Below are 17,994 nucleotides of genomic sequence, written 5' to 3'. Positions count from 1 at the left end.
TAGACTTCTGGTGTATATTGCGATATGAAGCAAACACTTTCAATCTACATCCTGTACCATTCTGAAATCCTTAGGTTGTGATCTAATGGAATCCAAAGAGAAAATTCTGATATCACACTCCTAAAAGAAATACCATACATATTTCAACTCTGATTGCAAAGTTTTTTGCGGCAATTTCCGTTCCCAAATGTGGGACAGTCATGCTCCTAATGTGGGACACTAAAAAGTCTGTTTAAAAGTCATCTTAATTTACATGATAAATGCTAGATTGCAAACCAGTGTTCAATAATATCACTTATTGTCCTAGTTCTGCTTCATCTTCTATAGTATTAAAGGGTAAAAGGTGACCTTTTACCCTTCGCTAAAGAGTGGACTTAGGGTCATTCCAAGCCCTGGTCAACAACCTCAATTGTGGGACACCACCATCCTCAGTGATCTCCCTATATTCAGTCTCCCCTCATCCTGTCTTTTTTCCACTGGTTGAGTTCTCTTGCTTGATTATTTCCTTTCTTTTCCCATGTTTTCTTTCCCTGATTCTGTCTCATTGCCTTACTCTTTTTTGCCACTGTGATCTGAAATACATTCCATTTAATTAATCAGTAATGTGCTATCCTTCGATTACTTCTAAACACAAAATTTTTCATGAACATTATCAAAAAAGACAAGATTTAGAAACAAGAAAGAAAAAAAATCAGAGCCATTTACCCCTTTAACAGTATTATGACCACTTCCAGTTAATAAATATAATTTTCTTTTGTTGTAAAGTATTCAAAACAATGCATTATAACAATAAAACCATGTAAACAGCCATTGTTATTGGTCAACCTATTGGTTTTACCTGGAAAACCACTGTCCCACATTAGGAAAAACCACCTGTCCCGCTTTAGGAAAGCATGTTTCCTAAAGTGGGACAGTAGAAATGTTGATCAAAATCCTAAATATTGAGAATGGTTACACCATATTAAGATATATTTTAATGCATCAACATATTATAAACACATTTTGACAAAAAATTGCAATAATTTTGTTTTTTTTAATAAATTATGGCCTTAACATTATTTTTGTCCAAACCTTAAGTACCTAGCATTTTGGTGGTCTTCACACAGGGTGCCCCCGGTTTGAAGGCTGTCCCTCCCAAATCTATGATTGGACATTTGAGATGTCATGTGATTTTGATAATGCAATATCACAGCTTGTGTGAGACCACATTTACATTAACTTTCTTTTGCTATAGGAAGACCTACACCCATTTAAGCTTAAGTGTCCCACATTAGGCAGTGTCCCACATTAGGCGAATTCACCCCTACAGTCGCATCTGACACAACAGGTCAATTATCTGATCGACAGAAAATTAATTGTCGAACATTTCATGGTCGCAGATTCACAAATATGAGAATTTGCTGCTTTTCTATGTAATTAGTAATTCAGTTTTATTCCAACTATTAGCTGGACCAAACAGGTAGTGTAAATATGTCACCTTGTAAATGTGTAACCGGTGGCCTATTAACAGCCTGATTGCTTCTGGTATTCATTAGTTTATCAGTATTTGTGTGGCTTTGTTTGTTGTACGTGTTGTTGTGTTCCAATTGTACTTAGCCCCCTGGAAAAAGATATACATACCTGTGTGTGTGTGTATGTGTAGCTCCTATTGATGTCAGAGCTTGACAATAACTTCCTGACATCTCCTCTTATTTTGAAATCATTTTATTATTTTAACAAGATAGAAGAAAACACAAGTCATTAAATGCAGCACGGATAAATGCAAATTACATGACTAAATGTATTTATTTCAATTGCGTTGCCACCATTATGTTAAAGTTGTGTTCAGAACAAATGAGAAGAAAGCTCTCGTCCAAAATAAATGCAAACATCTGTTCTCCGGCCTCACAGCAACATCTGGACTTACAGTTGTCCAAGAGCAGAGTCACTGTAACTCACCAGTAAACAAACGACTCTGTCCCTTTTGGCAAAACAAAGCTCCACTTCCTACTGCACCTGTAACACCTTCTTTACAATTGTTGATGTCAAAAATAATGAAAACGACAGTCACAGAGCCACAACTGTACCTTTACAACTTATTTTTTCTTTTTCTTACAAAATGTTAATTTCAACTCAGGATGTTTAGGTTCAGGTGCATCCTAACTAATAAATTAAATAAAATTCAGCTGCACCTTATCTACTCTAAGTTATTTACAGAGTTAATATGAAAGTGCCATGCTATAGTGTGGGAGGATAACAGACTTATGTCATGAATATAGTGAATTTCAACCCTGTTGTTACATGAAAGCAGGTTAATCACTGGCTTAATTTCAACCCTTTAATAAGCTCCAGTAAATATTAAAAAACGCCAAACCAAAATGTTACATCCTTCAAAGCTTCTCAACACAAGCTTTAATTTGTTTGTTTTTTAATGTAAGGGCAGGATCAGTGTGTCAGTCCAGCAAAAATGAAGACGCATCACGTCTCATGTCCGAGTTAGGATTTGGCCGCTCCCTTTGACACCGCCAAGCCGATGAGTCCCGCTAAGCCTGCAACGCCCAGGCCGATTCCCCCGACGATCGCCATGCCAACCAGGCCGTCTAGACGATAACAGATGAATGTCAAGATGAAGATGTTTGTTTTCACTCCACAAAAAAAAAGGGTCAAATAACACAAACAAATTTAATCTGTTTTACCTTTCTTCAAAGCCTTGTCGATGAGCTTCTCCAGCTCCAGAGCCTGTTTGTTCCCCGGCTCGTTCTTCAGAAGAGTCCGGATGTACTTCAGGGCTTTTTCATATTCCTGGAGGAAGAACAGGGAACAGGAAAAAGAAATTACTCTGTGACAGATGATAATAGGTGAGGGCTGCAAAGTTACACACAGCGAGATACAAGCAACAAATCCACATATTTAATAATGCCAGAAATTGTAAATACAATGAATTTACTAACCTTGAGTCTGTAGTTGGCCACGGCAAGGTAGAACAGGAAGTCCCGGGAGTCGTCCTTAGATGATTTTTGAACAAGCTCTTCACAACAAAAGTAATATTGATTCAAACAATGGAAGTTGGAAAAACACAGGCTAATGTGTCACAGTAATCTCCACTTATGAAACTATCAAACCTCTCACCTGACAATGTCATACAATGTTATGGTTAGAAGAGCAATACTGACCGATAAATAGTACTGAATTATGTGATCACACCTTAGCACAGAATATATTAGTTGGTTGATATATTAAGAGTAGTGCTATAAATAAATATGTTTGAGCAGGTCATTTATTGGAAGACCTTTGTTTGTTTTTCAGCTGTAAAATGTCCCATGAAATATAACAATTCATAAAGAAACATATTTAAAAGACATGTATTGAAAGAATTTAATCAAACTACAGGTTTATGTTAATTATCTTCCAACAGATTTGATTATTTGATTTTTAAAGCCTGAAAAACATCAGTATAATCAATAACACCTTCAATAATAATAGTAATGTCATAATAACAACAAAAATGTTTTAACTTACCTTCTAAGAGCACGATGCCCTTCTTAATGTCCTCTGAGTATTTACTCCTGATCAGACACCAGGCATATTCAAACTTTGTTTCTTTGGACACAGCTCCCTTCACCAGCTCAGCGTTGTACTTCTTCTCAAATTTCTGCCATCAAAGACAAATACACTGTTAACTTACTGAGACATTTCACTTCAAGCGACAGTGCATTTACTGTGACATTTAACTTCATCATCGTGTTCAGACAACAAGTGAAACCGAAACAACGTAGTTTGCCAACACCACATTAAAATTAAACCATCACTCACAGCGTATTTTTAGTTCTATTAGTTTTATCTGGCTGTATTGTCGACGCTTATAAAAACATCGTGACTAGTTTGTCATCATAAACATGATCATTAGCATTAGCAGCTAAGTGACGCGACAACGTACGTCTCTCTGTACGTCCTATTATCGTTCACGTTTCAGCGTCTACCAACGACACGGACGTGGAGAGATAATCCGTGTGAGTTTATCTTTGAGTTAGTGTGTGTGTTTGATCAAGGAAAGAGGTTTATTAAAGAGAAAACTTACCAGAAGGTCCTCAGGAGCTACCACATCACTCAGGACAGCCTCCATGTTTCCGGAAACAGAATAGAGCCCCGCCCACTTTTATCACATGATGTAACAATTGGGCCACGTCATTTTTGACGTTCTCTACGTCTTTTGTGTATTCTTCATTACATTTGTATTTTGACTACAATAACCACTGGCGTTGCACAATTTTCTAAATTATCATTGTTTTTTTATTTTATTTTTTATCTTTTGTTTTTTGTTTATTTGTGTTAGGCCTATTTGCTGTTATCCCAGCACATTACTAATGGCATCTCATACTAATCCTAATACTCATACTAACACTAACACTAACACTAACACTAACACTAACACTAACACTAACACTAACACTAACAAGCTTACAACTACTACAACTAATGCTACTTTTACTACTACTAGTAATAATAGGCAAACTAATAGGCTTAGCCCACTAAGACTAAGAAGAATGTCCAAACATAATCCAGTTCAAAAAGACATACAAAGAAATTATTTTCAGTATGTACAGAAATGAGGGTGTCTGACAACCACAAGGTGCTTATTATTATTTATTTGGGTATTATTTACCGACTTAGTTTATTTATTGCTCGGTTCATGTTACTTTCAGTTTGTCTTTGTATGTATGAATGTGTTTGCATATGTTTTTATATGTATATGACTATATAGAGAGATAAAGACTAGTAATCATATGTTAGAATAAATCTATACGTATATAAATATAAATATAAGAATATATTAGAATAAATCCAGTTAAATAACTCATAAATTAACTTACTGTATATATTATAATGACTAGATAACTTGATAGATAATTTATGAATAAGGGGTGGGAGTAAATGAGTTTTACTTCTTCCCACTCCTTTTCGGATATAAAACAAACAAATAGACAAACAAAACAAAACAAAAATCAAATTACATTTATTTTCAATTATTTTCTTTTATTTTTTTTATTATATATATATATATATTTTTTTTGTCCATATGTTGTTTTTGCAAAGTTTCTATATGTTATGTCTGTCCATTTCTGTATTATGTTTTATTTCTTTTAACATGTCCGAAATAAACTTAAACTAACTAACTAACTAACTAACTAAGACTATACTAAATACCCATAGACTCACTAATACTAATACTAGCTCGCTACAAATGATACTAATGCCACACAAAAACAATTAAACACATGTTTTGTGGGAAAAAAATACTTTTTATTGTAAATTCAAGTGATGTTTGATTTCAAGTTTGTTTGTTTGTTTTTTGCTGTGAATCAACTCAAAATGCAAGGAATGATGAGGTGTTGGTATTACTGAATTACTTTCCGAGGTGTGCAGGCGAAAAAGCCAGAGGCAACAGTTCATTCAGGCTGGTTTCTTTGTAAGATCCATCTGGCTTGGTCAAGTACACTGTCCAGTCTGATCCGAACTGGTGAGAGAGAAATGAAAAGAAAGAGTTGAAGACCTTTTAATACCTTTATACCTCCACACTGTTGCGTATTGATAGGCCTACCAATTTCATTGTCATACTGAGCAGAAATGAAAGCGTAATGGGAAACTGAATCCTAAAAATGAACATGAACTGGAAACAAAAAAGGTCAAAAAATGCATGAATGGATTCATAAAATAAACCACGAGTGGTTCGGAAGGTGTAAACGAGTCAAAGAGTAACAACAATTTAATTTACTGATCAAGTTGTTCTCTATGAGGAAGTTATACCATTTTATAAGCTTGAGTTATTACCATTGTTTGACTTGCTTATAAAATACAGTGTTGTTTGTTTACACACAGACACAATTAGCTTCAATTTCTGAGGAAGTGTTTGTCAGGGAAGAGTTAGCGTTCCAGTGTATCTCACACAGTAATCACAGGATAATGGTTATCTATGTTGGTCATAAAGGAGCTGTCTCACCTCCATAAGAACCTGCCGACATGCTCCACACGGCCCGACAAAACGGTCTTTGATGTCACTACACAGAGGGAAAGGGTGAATGCATGAGAGTATGTGGCACGTGAGGGTCTTAATGTGTTGTCAGTGTCCTTATGTTGGGCCTCACCATGTCACGGCGATGGCTGTGAACTTTCTGTGTCCTTCCACCACAGCTTTCTGAACGGCTGCCCGCTCGGCGCACACTGTCAGACCATAGGAGGCGTTCTCCACATTACAGCCTGGAGGTACAGAGATATTTAGACTGAGATTTTCTTGATGTAATAACTATTATTTGGTGAGTTGTATACTTTCCTTGTTTGATATATCAATATATTATATATTATTAGACTAATTTGTTCTCTTTTACAAAACCAATTTGCAATCCCTGTTCTAACCATGTAAATATTGATTGCTTAAGGAGGACACACTGCTGTTGGATGTAAGTAACTTTTATTCACCTGACTAGTTCACCTTAATTCCTTGTTTCATCCTCTTAAATAGCCAGAGAATACCAAATATACAAAAATTCAGTGTAGTGAGACAGAAACGGTGGCCAAAAAATGTAATCTACTGTGATTTTTCTTTTTTAACTTTGAAATTGTAGAATTCATTGCATTGTTATTATGGTTCGTGCTCTGTATAAAATAAAGTAGAAACTGAGAAACCGCCTGTTGGGTCATTACCTTTGATTATGGCGCCATCTGCTGTTAAAACGGCGGCACCGACAGGGAACTGGCTGTAGGGACAGTATGCCCTGTCCCGGGCCTGAAGGCAGCTTGAAACGAGCTCGTTAACTTTATCTGCGCATTACAGGAAACACGGAGTTGAGTAAATAGTTAGCCAACATGATTAAGGACGACGAGCTGTGATAACACACGTTTTACGGACACATTTGGAGACAGTGTCTGACAGAGACGTGGACTTGCCTGTCATTGCAGCAGACGACTGTCCGGACAGTTTTTGCCACAAATATGCGACAGTCTCGTAACTTTTTGTAACTTTTCTTTTGAGTCAGAACCGCTGTTTCCTGAATCAGCGAGCGCGAGAGAGAGCAGCAGGGGGGAGGTTGACCACAGCTGCACGCGCATTGTTTACTCTCACGTCATTGGCTGGAAGGACCCGGCGTCATCGACCAGACTGGGGGAGCGACTCTGACCCTAGACTGTTCTGACCTAAGACAGGACCAGACTTCTGTCCAAAATATCTCGCGAGAAAAGAGGGCTCACAAAACCACACAGCAAAAATAAATTAAATAAATTAACTTTAACTTTGTATCACATGGGATATGGCTAATTTAAACAATATTTATGTTTATTGATACAATTTTATACCACACATATTACACATAAAATACAGGAAATTTACATAACATAACATTGTAACAGGTTATAGTCCAATATTACATTGATGCATTGCTAATATAATCAATATTATGTTTCATATTTTAATAACTATGCTTTAGGAAATTTATACATGTAAAGTAAAAAATAAATAAACAAGAAGAAAATATCAATAAGTAGGCTAAGTCATAGCTAAACTGTTACAGATTATTGCACAGCATCCTGAGATCAATAGTTAAAGCAGAAGTAAGTGATATATTTGTGTTAATATAAGTCTTAAATAGTTATATCTTCCGACAGCAATCACTTACATAGAGTGTTTGGACCGAAACACGGGTCTGTCAGTCACTCTGCTCTGCTCTGAGCCGAGGAGAAAACATTTATCGTATCCTACAGTTTTTATCCAATGAGGAGAGAGAACGGCATGCAGGGCTGTGTGTGCAGCCAAGGGACGCCGTGAATGTGGTGACGTAGGGACGAGGACTGTTATGGTGCGTTCAAGGAAACTCGTAACTCGTGTTTTTCCGACCTGTGAAGTGGTACCAGTTCAATCTGGTACGAGTTCACGGGTCAGAAGTTACGAGTGGCCGTTATAGTGACTTTCACCGGTAAAACAGGTCGGAAAAACACGAGTGGGTTGCCTGGAACGCTACAAAGTCGTAAGTTGTGACTTGAAGCTGTAATTTACTGTTTCAAAAGCCTACCTGGAACGCAGCATTAGCCAAAACGACCGGATCGCTTACTTCTGCTTTAACACATACATGGAATAACACATGTATAAACATTTATTTAAAAAAAAAAAAAAAGGCACATTAAAGTTTGGACTTGATCCATCACTGTATTAATCCACATCTGAAAATAGTCCAAAATACACAACATATCAAATATCTATTTACCTGCCACACCCCCAGTTACAATACAAGTCAAAATATAAAGTGACTGAGCTTTATAATCAAAGTGTGTAATGGAAGCACTTAAACCTCACAGATAATCATTTGCAGTGCAACTGTCCTCCATCCTTTCTTCAAACTTGCCTGTAAAAGTCTCTGTTTGTTGGCGCAGGTCTCGCCACCACATAACAGACTAGTCCCCTGCAGAATTGGGCCAGAGAGCAACAAAACGCAAAGACCTCCCACACTAAGTTCCAGAAAGCAAAGGTGTACAACGTTTTATTGCAGTAAAGACCGTCAGCTGCTGTGGGATCGTAGTTGGGCTGATAAACCGAAAAGACCCACACGACACCTGTAGGAGCAAGTAAAGGAAATGGTTAAGAAACATTTAGATTTAGAATCAATTTTAAAAAACTGAAAGAAACGAAAAGTGTTTGAGAATTTTATCCTCACCTGCAAGGATCCAGATGTGCGCATACAGGACTATTACAAACAGCACAAAGGCTTTGCAACCCTTGGGGTGCTCCTTTGGCTGCGCTGCGTCACTTTCACAGGGCAAAGTCACAAAGGGAATCATCAACAAAGGCACCAGAGTCAGTCCTAACAGGAAGTTGGGTATGTTAGGCTGCTGAGGGCAATCCTTGAAATATACAGCACCTGAGAACACATACAGCAGTGAGAACAACACACCTGTGGACTGTTGAAAGACAACCATGTTAAAGGAGGAGCATACTGACCAAAGATGAACCGTATCAGAGCTACGATGACTGATACCACTGTGGCTTCAACTAGAAGGAAGAGATAATAATGCCACATTAATTGCATATTCATTTTATTACCTAATTCTTCATTGTATATTAAGGATTGTTGTATTATATATGCTCACCTGTTAGTCTTGGGGGTCTGGGTGGTGGAGGTTCAAGGTGAAACCTCCACACAGCTCCCACAGTGACTGCCAGTGGGGGTCCTGCAGATGGGGCTATGGAGCAAACAACCTGGAGTTATTCTCCTATGGTTTCTACACTTCATGAAATACAGTGTGATATCAACAAGACTAAGTCAGCAGGTCCGAAATCACATCTTGTTCGATGCTTTTCATCATTAATTCATCATCAGAGTAATGAGTAAAGTTTACTCTTACCAAAGCTGAAATACAAAATGCCGGACCGGTAAGAACAAACATTCACAATGTACAAAATAAACGTGGGTAATGGCTTGAATTACATAACCAGTAGTACTATCAAAGAATTAAATGCACCTAATACATGTGTATGTTGCCCCAGTATTAACCACACCAAATAACCAGCCCTGTTTATTCTCAAATTTTGTTTTTCATTAGCAAACCAAAAGTGAAACAGGTGCAGCAGGTGCAGCCAACTCTCACGCTGTACAATCATACCATCAGACTATTTTGCTGCAATAATGTCAGATTTTTATTTTAATCAAAGCATTAGCCCCAATACCAAACAGTTTGACAACATTATGTCAATAAATGTGAAATGGTGAACTCCTCATTAATCTTTAACACAAGTACTTCATATGGTTCAATATTTGATTTAACCACAGATTATCTGAAATGCCTGCATTTATTTAGTTTTTAATATATTTGCATTATATTTATAAAAGAACACACTTGCCTGCCATCAGCTCTGAATAAGTTTCCTCCCTCCAAGTGCTTCGTCAAATGACTTCCCTTGTGCGCTTCTAGAGGCTTTTATCGGAAACCCAGGGGATTTCTTTAAGATCGCTTGACACTGTATTTGGCATCAAACAGGACGGGCCAGTTGGTGGAATGGCACATCACGGGTTTGTTAAAAAGTAAACCATAACACAGAAAGTGAAAGAGTGTTGTCACAGGACTCTTATTTACTGAGTGTTTCATATCAGTTTAAATCATTGTCCATAATATACTGTAGGGTATATACGTACTTATGGAAATCAAGGATGACATTTTCTACAACTTTTATCTTGTTAAGTCAGAATGCATTTTAAGGTGTTAGAGCAACATGGAAATTGCTGACATAATTTCAGTATTATTTTAATGAGCTATCAAGCTAATTTGTGGGAAGTTGATAAGCACCATGACAGTATACCTAGAAAAGGTAATAAAAAAGAGATAAAGATGCAGGAACGACATTAAAGGGATAGTAGCATTTTTTTTTTTAAAGTGGGGTTGTATGATCTACAAATAGCCCCCAAGTACTTTAATTGCAGTAGAAGACTCTCTGCACTCCTCCCGTTAGCAACGCCAGCCCATAGCTCTGCCCAGAGATTTACAACATACAGTGTTGTGAACAGACCCAAAGAAACGGCCTATTTTCGCAGCCTAAAAGAGATTTGACCTGAAAAGAAATACACAGTTCCATTGTTCGCTATAATATAATTTTTTCCAGCCCCTCAAAGTGCAGGAAAAACACAGTTTTTATTTGGACCTAACCAGCTGAAGTATCCCTCCACCCAGGGTTAGCGCCCGCCAATCAGCAGTTGGTTAGGTCCAAATAAAAACTGTGTTTTTCCTGCACTTTGAGGGGCTGGAAAAAATTATATTATAGCGAACAATAGAACTGTGTATTTCTTTTCAGGTAAAATCTCTTTTAGGCTGCGAAAATAGGCCGTTTCTTTGGGTCTGTTCACAACAATGTATGTTGTAAACCTCTGGGCAGGGCTATGGGCTGGCGTTGCTAACGGGAGGAGTGCAGAGAGTCTTCTACTGCAATTTAAGTATTTAGGGGCTATTTGTAGATCATACAACCCCACTTTTAAAAAAATGCTACTATCCCTTTAAGAGCTTGATTCAAATCACTTTCTATTGTGTAATTAGTGTTGCATAGCAGCAAAGTAGAGTGTCCCTTAAAAAAACAAACACATGCAACTACACAGAAGTGCTACAAATTTAGAAAACAGTTGAATCGACTTAACAATGCAGAAAAAATGCAAAAAACTCACAACACAACAGAAGTGATTTTGGTGACATAAAAATTGATGGTACATCCATAATAAGTTATGAAGACGGCTACTGGAAAATAAGGTGTGTTTCTTTTGGTTATTACATCATCAGTATCACATGTTTCCTTAGCTGTACTGTAGGCCTTAGTTGAGTCGGTCCGAAAACACTTGCGTTGTGTTGTGAGTTTTTGCAGTGCGTGCTAATTCATTAAGTTGTTTTCTAAATTTGTGGCAGGTTTGTGTCTTTGCATGCTCTCTAAGTTGCAGCAAATTGAGTTCTCAGGGCCACCGTACCATAGTCTTTTGAGGGTCATAAGGATCTGACGGGGCAGCCTTAAAATAAATGTTTCAGTAAATATCAAACCTATGTTGTTATTATTCTGGAAAAAAAGTGACATGTTTGTTTCCACTATGTGGAAATATGTAACAGATTTTGTTATTTTGCCAGATAAACAGCATACCCCCTCCCCCCATTTTTCTTTAACATTAACTTGATGCAGCATATGATTTAAATATGATTTAATTAATTTTCACCTCACACTCAACCAGTTGGCAGTTAGTTACTGATAGACAAAGTTTTTATTAAACCATCTCAATGACCAAGCCTTGTCCTTTGTTTGCAGAGGGCCATAAATAGAATAAACAGACCGATATCATCATCAGCAGGTATCAAAGGGCGTCCAGCTGCATGACAGGGGCCCCGACACCACCGTGTTTGAACTTCTATATCCGGGTGGCCACTCACTGACGTCATGCATTCCCTAAGCTTTACTCTATAACCTCATGCATCATTTCTAAATGTCCTAACAGGGAGGAGTGGTATTTTCTGACCCCTAGAGGAGTTCCCCTCTTTATCTGAGATCAATAAAAGGAAATACTCAGGTTTGAAATCATATTGGAGGCGGCCTCAGCATTACTTGGCCTTTGTTCCCTCTCTCCTTCCTGCTCTAACTGTCACTGGCCGTGTTTGACTTTCACAGTGAGAGAGGGTGAGCGCCGGTCACTAGTGAGTTTCGCCTCCCTTTTTCGACTGACGTTTAAGAAGCAGGTGAGACACAGGGAGTGACCAGTAGACAAGAAGAGGGAGCAGTTAGAAGAAGACCAGAGAGGTAAAATAATGTGTTGTACGGGGAAGTGCGCCCGCCTGGTGGGCCTGATCCTGCTGCCCTCAGCCTTCATCTGCATGATCTCCAACCTGCTGCTGTTCTTCCCCGACGGGAACAGGCTGGACAATGACCAGATCTCCCTCCAGGTCTGGCTCATGGGGGGGCTCATCGGAGGAGGCCTCTTTGTGAGTAACTGATCACGATCTGTGAACATCCTCAGAGTCCGGTCTGAAGTTTTTATTGTAGCTTTTATTGGGTTTTTCAGTCATTAACTCAGCAGCTTCGGTAAACCTGTAAAACGTAATTGTTTGCTTTCCTTGAGTTTTATTGAATACAACTATTTTTGAGGGAATGACTGCAGAAGTATTTTTAGAGGAATAAGAGAATTGTATCTTATTAGATTACATTTGGTTTCATCTGCTTTCTATTTTCGTTTGAACTCCTGAACTGTCTGGGGTTTCACTTCATGTGGACTATGATTATTTCATAGATTAGACTCCTCTGTGGTAGGTTGTTATTTAAAAATCCCATTGAGTGGTAAAATGAAGAGATGACTGTATATGCAGGATATCAAGAATATTCCATTTGATATTATAATACAGTCCTATAAAAAAAAACAAATTCACACTGAATAATAAACTCAAACACAATTTCACTTTTAAACAAGCATTCACTTTTCTATTCCACTCTAGTTAAGAGGGAAGTAATTTACTTTTTTACTCCACTACATTTAATTCATTACTTTACAGTTTAAGATGACATAAGAATTTATAAAATATGATGCGTTACTGCAGATTAGCATACATAACATATATAAAATAGATCAATTGAGCTCTATACCTCATCCAAATCTTAGATTAGAACACTTAAGTATCTAATGTATAGTAGTTTAATAATAATTTTTACTTTAGATCCATTTTGTTGAGAGTCTTTTAGTGTTACGTGGCAAAAACATTGTCTGATCTTGTATATTACTTAACGATGGACAAATGTCTGATTGTGCGAATTGCCGCTCATGTTATCTTGAAACTTTGGCGGGTCCAATAATAAATCATCAATATTTAATCTCACGAATGAATCAGAGAGACCTTTGACTCCGGTGGAAGGGCAGGTCTTTATAGCAGGGGTATTACGGTCTGGAACAGCAACAGGGAGATCTCCCACCCAGAGCCGGCCCAAGGCATAAGCAAACTAAGCACCTGCTTGGGGCCCCGTGCCTATTGGGGGGCTCCAAAAAGGCACGTAACTTTTTTAAATTGTAGTGCGTAACTTTTGTCGATCCTTAGAGAGACTCTGCGTAATTACAAAAAACTTTCATTATTGTTGCATTTCAAATTGTTGTTGCACTTTTCTGTTGCAGTATATTCAAAACCAAAATTTTTAAAAAGCAGATGATGTGTTTACAGTAAATGCATTGTCTGTTGGTTTATTTTGTTACTTTTAGTCGACCTACCTAGGTGACATTCAGTATCCCAGTGCTATATCAATTTAAATACTAAATGTAAATCAACCGCAGGCTACACTTTTAGTTAAATTTGGTGCCATTTCAGAATAAAAACCATAAAGGATATGATGATTCATGATGACAGATTAGAAAAATGAAATAGTATTATTGGCAGTAATAGAGGGCACCAAAATAAAGATTTTGCTTAGGGCCCCATGGAGGCTTGGGCCGGCCCTGCTCCCACCTCTGTCATGGAGGATGACACTGGCTGCTGGGACCAGAGAGAAACGCTCGATTCAGGATTCACAAATATTTGCTTTAAGAGATAAGAGAACGCATGCACACACAAATGTAAATGCAAATGTACGGGAAGATGTGTGTGCAAACTTTTGCCTACACAAACACACACACACATTAGATACTTTCATGCGACATATAAATAAACTAAAACTGTTTCCCCGATCAATGAGGAATTTGTTTTTTCTATTCACTTTTTTTTTTCCAGATGCTGTGCCCGAGCTGTTCAGCCATCAGGGCCGGGGGCAAGGGTTGCTGCGGAACAGGTTGCTGTGGCAACCGTTGCCGGGTGAGTGAAGTCCTTTGAAAGATTTTAATATACGCTTGGTTGTCAGGGCCGGACTGATAATGATGGGCAGTGAGTGACAGAAGGTGAAGCGGAGGACAACTTATCGTGTTTATTTAATCAGCAATACACCATGTGGACAGTGTGCTCATGTTATTATAGTAATATATTTACTGTCCTGGGGAAGGTGCTATATGCACTTCCACTTTTTACAGCTATATAAAGATATTATTAAGTTTCGGTAAATATGTTTTGCAGAAGTAGATAATTCAGAAATCCTCCCCTGTTATTTATAATCAAGACACCACTTTGTATCTTATTCAACTAGAACCATGTGTTATGTACAAATGAAACATTAACACGTTGAATAGATTGATTGTGAAGCTGTGACGTCATTTTTAGCCAAAATAAAATACTAGAGTTCATAAATGTAAGCATACTTGAAGTAATATAGGAACCTTGAAAAGATTTTTGATGAAGCAGTGTTATAAGAAAATGTAAACATGCAAGAACCACCTGAAGAGTTTGATCCAGATCACTCTCTATTGTGTAATTAGTGTTGCATAGTACCAAACTACGGTGGCCTTGGGAGCTCAATGCACTGCAACTAAAGAAAACACAAGCCATTTTTTTTTATGTATGTACTATTTTATCTTATTTATTTCTGTTTATAGAAATGTCTGTTTTTAGTTTGTGCCCATTCCTTGCTTTCATATTTGTTTACTTTTTATCTGGGACCTGGGTACAGATTTCGTTCTGTCATGTTTAACATGTGGAATGACAATAAAAGACTTTGACTTTGACTTTGAAACGCACAACAAATTCAGAAAACTTCATCAGTTTGATATCACATGTGCTGCAGAATCTCACAAAGCAACAGAAGTGTTTCTGGGGACACGAAACAGTGACGGACTGAGGCTGAGCTTTTGTGTGGTGTTAAGTCTTAAACATTAGAAAAGAAGTAAAGGGACAAAAAGAAGCGATGAGAAGCTGTGAGGGCTTTTTTGGACTAGACGAAATAATAAAGTGCTGTGCTGTGATCTCATCTTTCCTCCAGATGTTGAACTCTGTGTTCTCATCTGCTTTTGGCCTGGTTGGAGCCATCTACTGCACCAGCGTGGCCTCAGCAGGTCTGGCAGTGGGACCCAAGTGTGACGTGGGCAGCGGGAAGTGGGAATACCCTTTCGAAGATGTGTGAGTGTTCCTCACACACCATCCAAGTCTCATTTAATAACTCCTGCCGATGCATCTTATCTCCCTTTGCAGTTCTTTATAACTGTGTTTACTGCTGTGTGTCTGCTCTCCTCTGTTATCTCTGTCTTATCTCCTCATTGGCTACAGTGGCTCAGACTTTCAGACCCCACTAACTTCCTTATCTCTATTTAAGAAGCCGACAAGTTTGAGCTGATCAATAGAAACACACAGGTGTAATATCTGTTAAATCCACCAGGTGGCAGACTGGACCTGCAGCACAATGACGTGGACCTGCAGGCGGAATTCTTTTATTACTGATTTTGATCAGAGTTCATGCCAAGCTGCAGGTTGTGGTTGATTGGCAGTTGAAAAATACTGAGTCCACATATTTTATCTAGTTAATTATGTCAAACTAGGCAGTGATAAGACTGCTGGGAAATCTGGTTGGCACCACTGACGCACTTCACAAGATCAGGCAGGTTAAAGTAAATTGTGAATCACCTGATAGAAGCAATGGTTAATAAATATAACCCCGGTGTTAATGTGTAGGCTATTGCTGTCCACTGGTGACAGCGGGGTAAAAGGGCACCAATGGTTACAAGGGGGGAACCAATTCTGACAACAGAATGCATGGTGGGATATTAATATGTCAACCTCAGCTTGTCCTTCCTCCAGAAAACCTCAGTTTCCTCTTTTTTGTTTCTGCCTTTCTGTGTTTCTCTGCTGTGATGGGCTGCCTTTTTTCCCTTTTTTTTACCGCCTTCCTACTGTGAACATTTATCTAAGTTATCCATCCGCAACCAAAAATAATAATTTATGCACAGATCCGGCGATCACTGGAGATTTTCCAAGCAAGAAAGCAAAACATTTGCTCAATCCAGCCTCATGAAAGTGAGGATTTGTTGTTTTGTACCACTGTAACTTGAAAATCTCTATTATTTCACTGTTTATAGAATACTAAAGAACTTTAAATGGGTATTCTTCACCTCTTTTTGACATTATACACTGAATAAAGTTTTGATCAATAGATTGACTGATAATAAAATAATAATTGTTACTTAGCAGCCAGCTCTATATAGGTTGAATCAGTTTACTTAATGTTGGACAGATAAGTTTCAAAGTAAAGTTAATTTTAAAATAGGCAAAAACTTATGTTAATAGTCAAAGAATGGATGCTGAATAACTAACGTGGCCACATCAGAAGTAACAAAAACCTTCATAATGTGTCAGATTATTCTCTGGTTTCTGTGTGTTCATCATCATCCAGTTTTATTGAACTGGGAGGCTGATTCTGTTTCATAAGATGGAGAAGGTTTGTTGTTTCCACACAACCAGCATTGTATAATAAACCTTCCCACCAAGTCTTTGGCAAGAAAGTGAAAAAGTATATTTTTTCTAAATGTCAAACTACTCTTTTAATTTTCCACCGTGAATGATTTTCTTTTTTGAAAGCTTTAATGCCACCTCGCTCCCTGCAGACCTCCTGATATTTCCATCCAGACCTTTTCTCCCAGTTCCTCTCTTTTCTATTTTCCATGTGCTTTCTCGTTTTTTCCACTTACGTCCTCACCGACGCATTTTTCCTCAACTCAGTCATCGCAGCTTTTTTCTTCCTGCACCCCCAAACTCGGCCTGTTTCACACATTATTTTCATTAATGCTGTTATGTGTGTCCTTACTGTTGTTCTTCTTCCCCCCTTGCAGAGCCAATGGCAGCTACCTCGTCAACCAGACCATGTGGGACACGTGTAAATTCCCTGAAAACGCGGTGATGTGGCACGTGGTCCTGTTCTCCATCCTGCTGAGCATGGGCATGCTGCAGCTGGTGCTCTGTGGCATCCAGGTGGTCAACGGCTGCCTGGGATGCCTCTGCGGAGACTGTCGCAGCGACGACAAAGACGTAGGTGGACGATGATGGACGCTCAGTAGGGAGAGCAGCAGAGGACGCATGCAATTCTTTGGAGTTACACAATGAGCAGATGCAATTTTTTAAAGGGATAGTTCACCCAAAATTCAAATTTCACTCATTATCTACTCACCCTCATGTCGACTAAGGGCTGAGAGAATTTTCAGAGTCCTCCGTGCCTTCTCTGAGTTACGGGGGGGTCCGTGCAGCAGTATTTGTCCATATAATGGTTGTGAATGGTGCTCACTTTTCTTCATCCAAAAAGACACACCAAAAAACATCCAAATACCTCCATACTGCTCGTCTGTAATGTCCCTCTTGTATTGAAGCCCCGACATGAGAAATTGTTCCGCCGGCGTGATTTGCACTGACACAGGAAGAGCAGTGAACTGAGACACTGGGAGCTTCCGCTACAAACAAGCTTAAAATATAGACTTATTTAATTTTTTTCGGAACAATTTCTCATGTCGGGGCTTCAATACAAGAGGGACATTACAGACGAGCAGTATGGAGGTATTTGGATGTTTTTTTGGTGTGTTTTTTTTGGACGAAGAAAAGTGAGCACCATTCACAACCATTATATATGGACAA

At 38.4% G+C, this 17,994-nt stretch overlaps 4 protein-coding genes across 5 annotated transcripts in view; 1 reads left to right on the top strand and 3 right to left on the bottom strand.

Annotated features, from left to right (window-relative positions):
• The window catches only part of tm4sf5 (transmembrane 4 L six family member 5), a 252,573-nt gene that overhangs the window by 232,917 nt on the left and 1,662 nt on the right, over positions 1-17,994 (top strand). Inside the window, exons 2-5 of one of the 2 annotated variants that reach the window (XM_085759956.1) lie at positions 12,277-12,462; positions 14,227-14,307; positions 15,362-15,498; positions 17,202-17,397. In XM_085759956.1, the coding sequence (XP_085616082.1) occupies positions 12,289-12,462; positions 14,227-14,307; positions 15,362-15,498; positions 17,202-17,397 (588 nt within the window). In that variant the 5' untranslated portion in view covers positions 12,277-12,288. Of the gene's footprint in view, positions 1-12,140; positions 12,463-14,226; positions 14,308-15,361; positions 15,499-17,201; positions 17,398-17,994 lie in introns of those variants that run through there. The other variant, XM_085759955.1, reaches the window with a different exon arrangement.
• On the bottom strand, positions 1,689-4,116 carry fis1 (fission, mitochondrial 1). Its single transcript, XM_085759488.1, has 5 exons — positions 4,058-4,116; positions 3,499-3,631; positions 2,931-3,007; positions 2,676-2,781; positions 1,689-2,579 (listed from the first exon to the last, which is right to left on the bottom strand). The coding sequence occupies exons 1-5, from the start codon at positions 4,100-4,102 to the stop codon at positions 2,476-2,478; spliced, it is 465 nt and encodes a 154-aa protein (XP_085615614.1). The 5' UTR covers positions 4,103-4,116; the 3' UTR covers positions 1,689-2,475.
• Positions 5,265-7,126, bottom strand: LOC146969222 (cytidine deaminase). Its single transcript, XM_085806475.1, has 5 exons — positions 6,922-7,126; positions 6,679-6,795; positions 6,123-6,234; positions 5,978-6,035; positions 5,265-5,494 (listed from the first exon to the last, which is right to left on the bottom strand). Exons 1-5 carry the CDS (start codon positions 6,926-6,928, stop codon positions 5,384-5,386), a joined length of 405 nt encoding a protein of 134 aa, XP_085662601.1. The 5' UTR covers positions 6,929-7,126; the 3' UTR covers positions 5,265-5,383.
• LOC146969221 (transmembrane protein 272-like) lies at positions 8,360-9,869 on the bottom strand. The gene is made up of 5 exons (XM_085759362.1): positions 9,863-9,869; positions 9,112-9,204; positions 8,963-9,013; positions 8,679-8,882; positions 8,360-8,577 (listed from the first exon to the last, which is right to left on the bottom strand). Exons 1-5 carry the CDS (start codon positions 9,867-9,869, stop codon positions 8,360-8,362), a joined length of 573 nt encoding a protein of 190 aa, XP_085615488.1.

The sequence above is a fragment of the Trachurus japonicus genome, chromosome 18 (assembly GCF_045865225.1).
Source record: "Trachurus japonicus isolate A0001 chromosome 18, Traja_1.0".
Taxonomy (NCBI): domain Eukaryota; kingdom Metazoa; phylum Chordata; class Actinopteri; order Carangiformes; family Carangidae; genus Trachurus; species Trachurus japonicus.
Note: the sequence above shows the minus strand (reverse complement) of the source record. Positions and strands in the feature narration are given on the sequence as shown.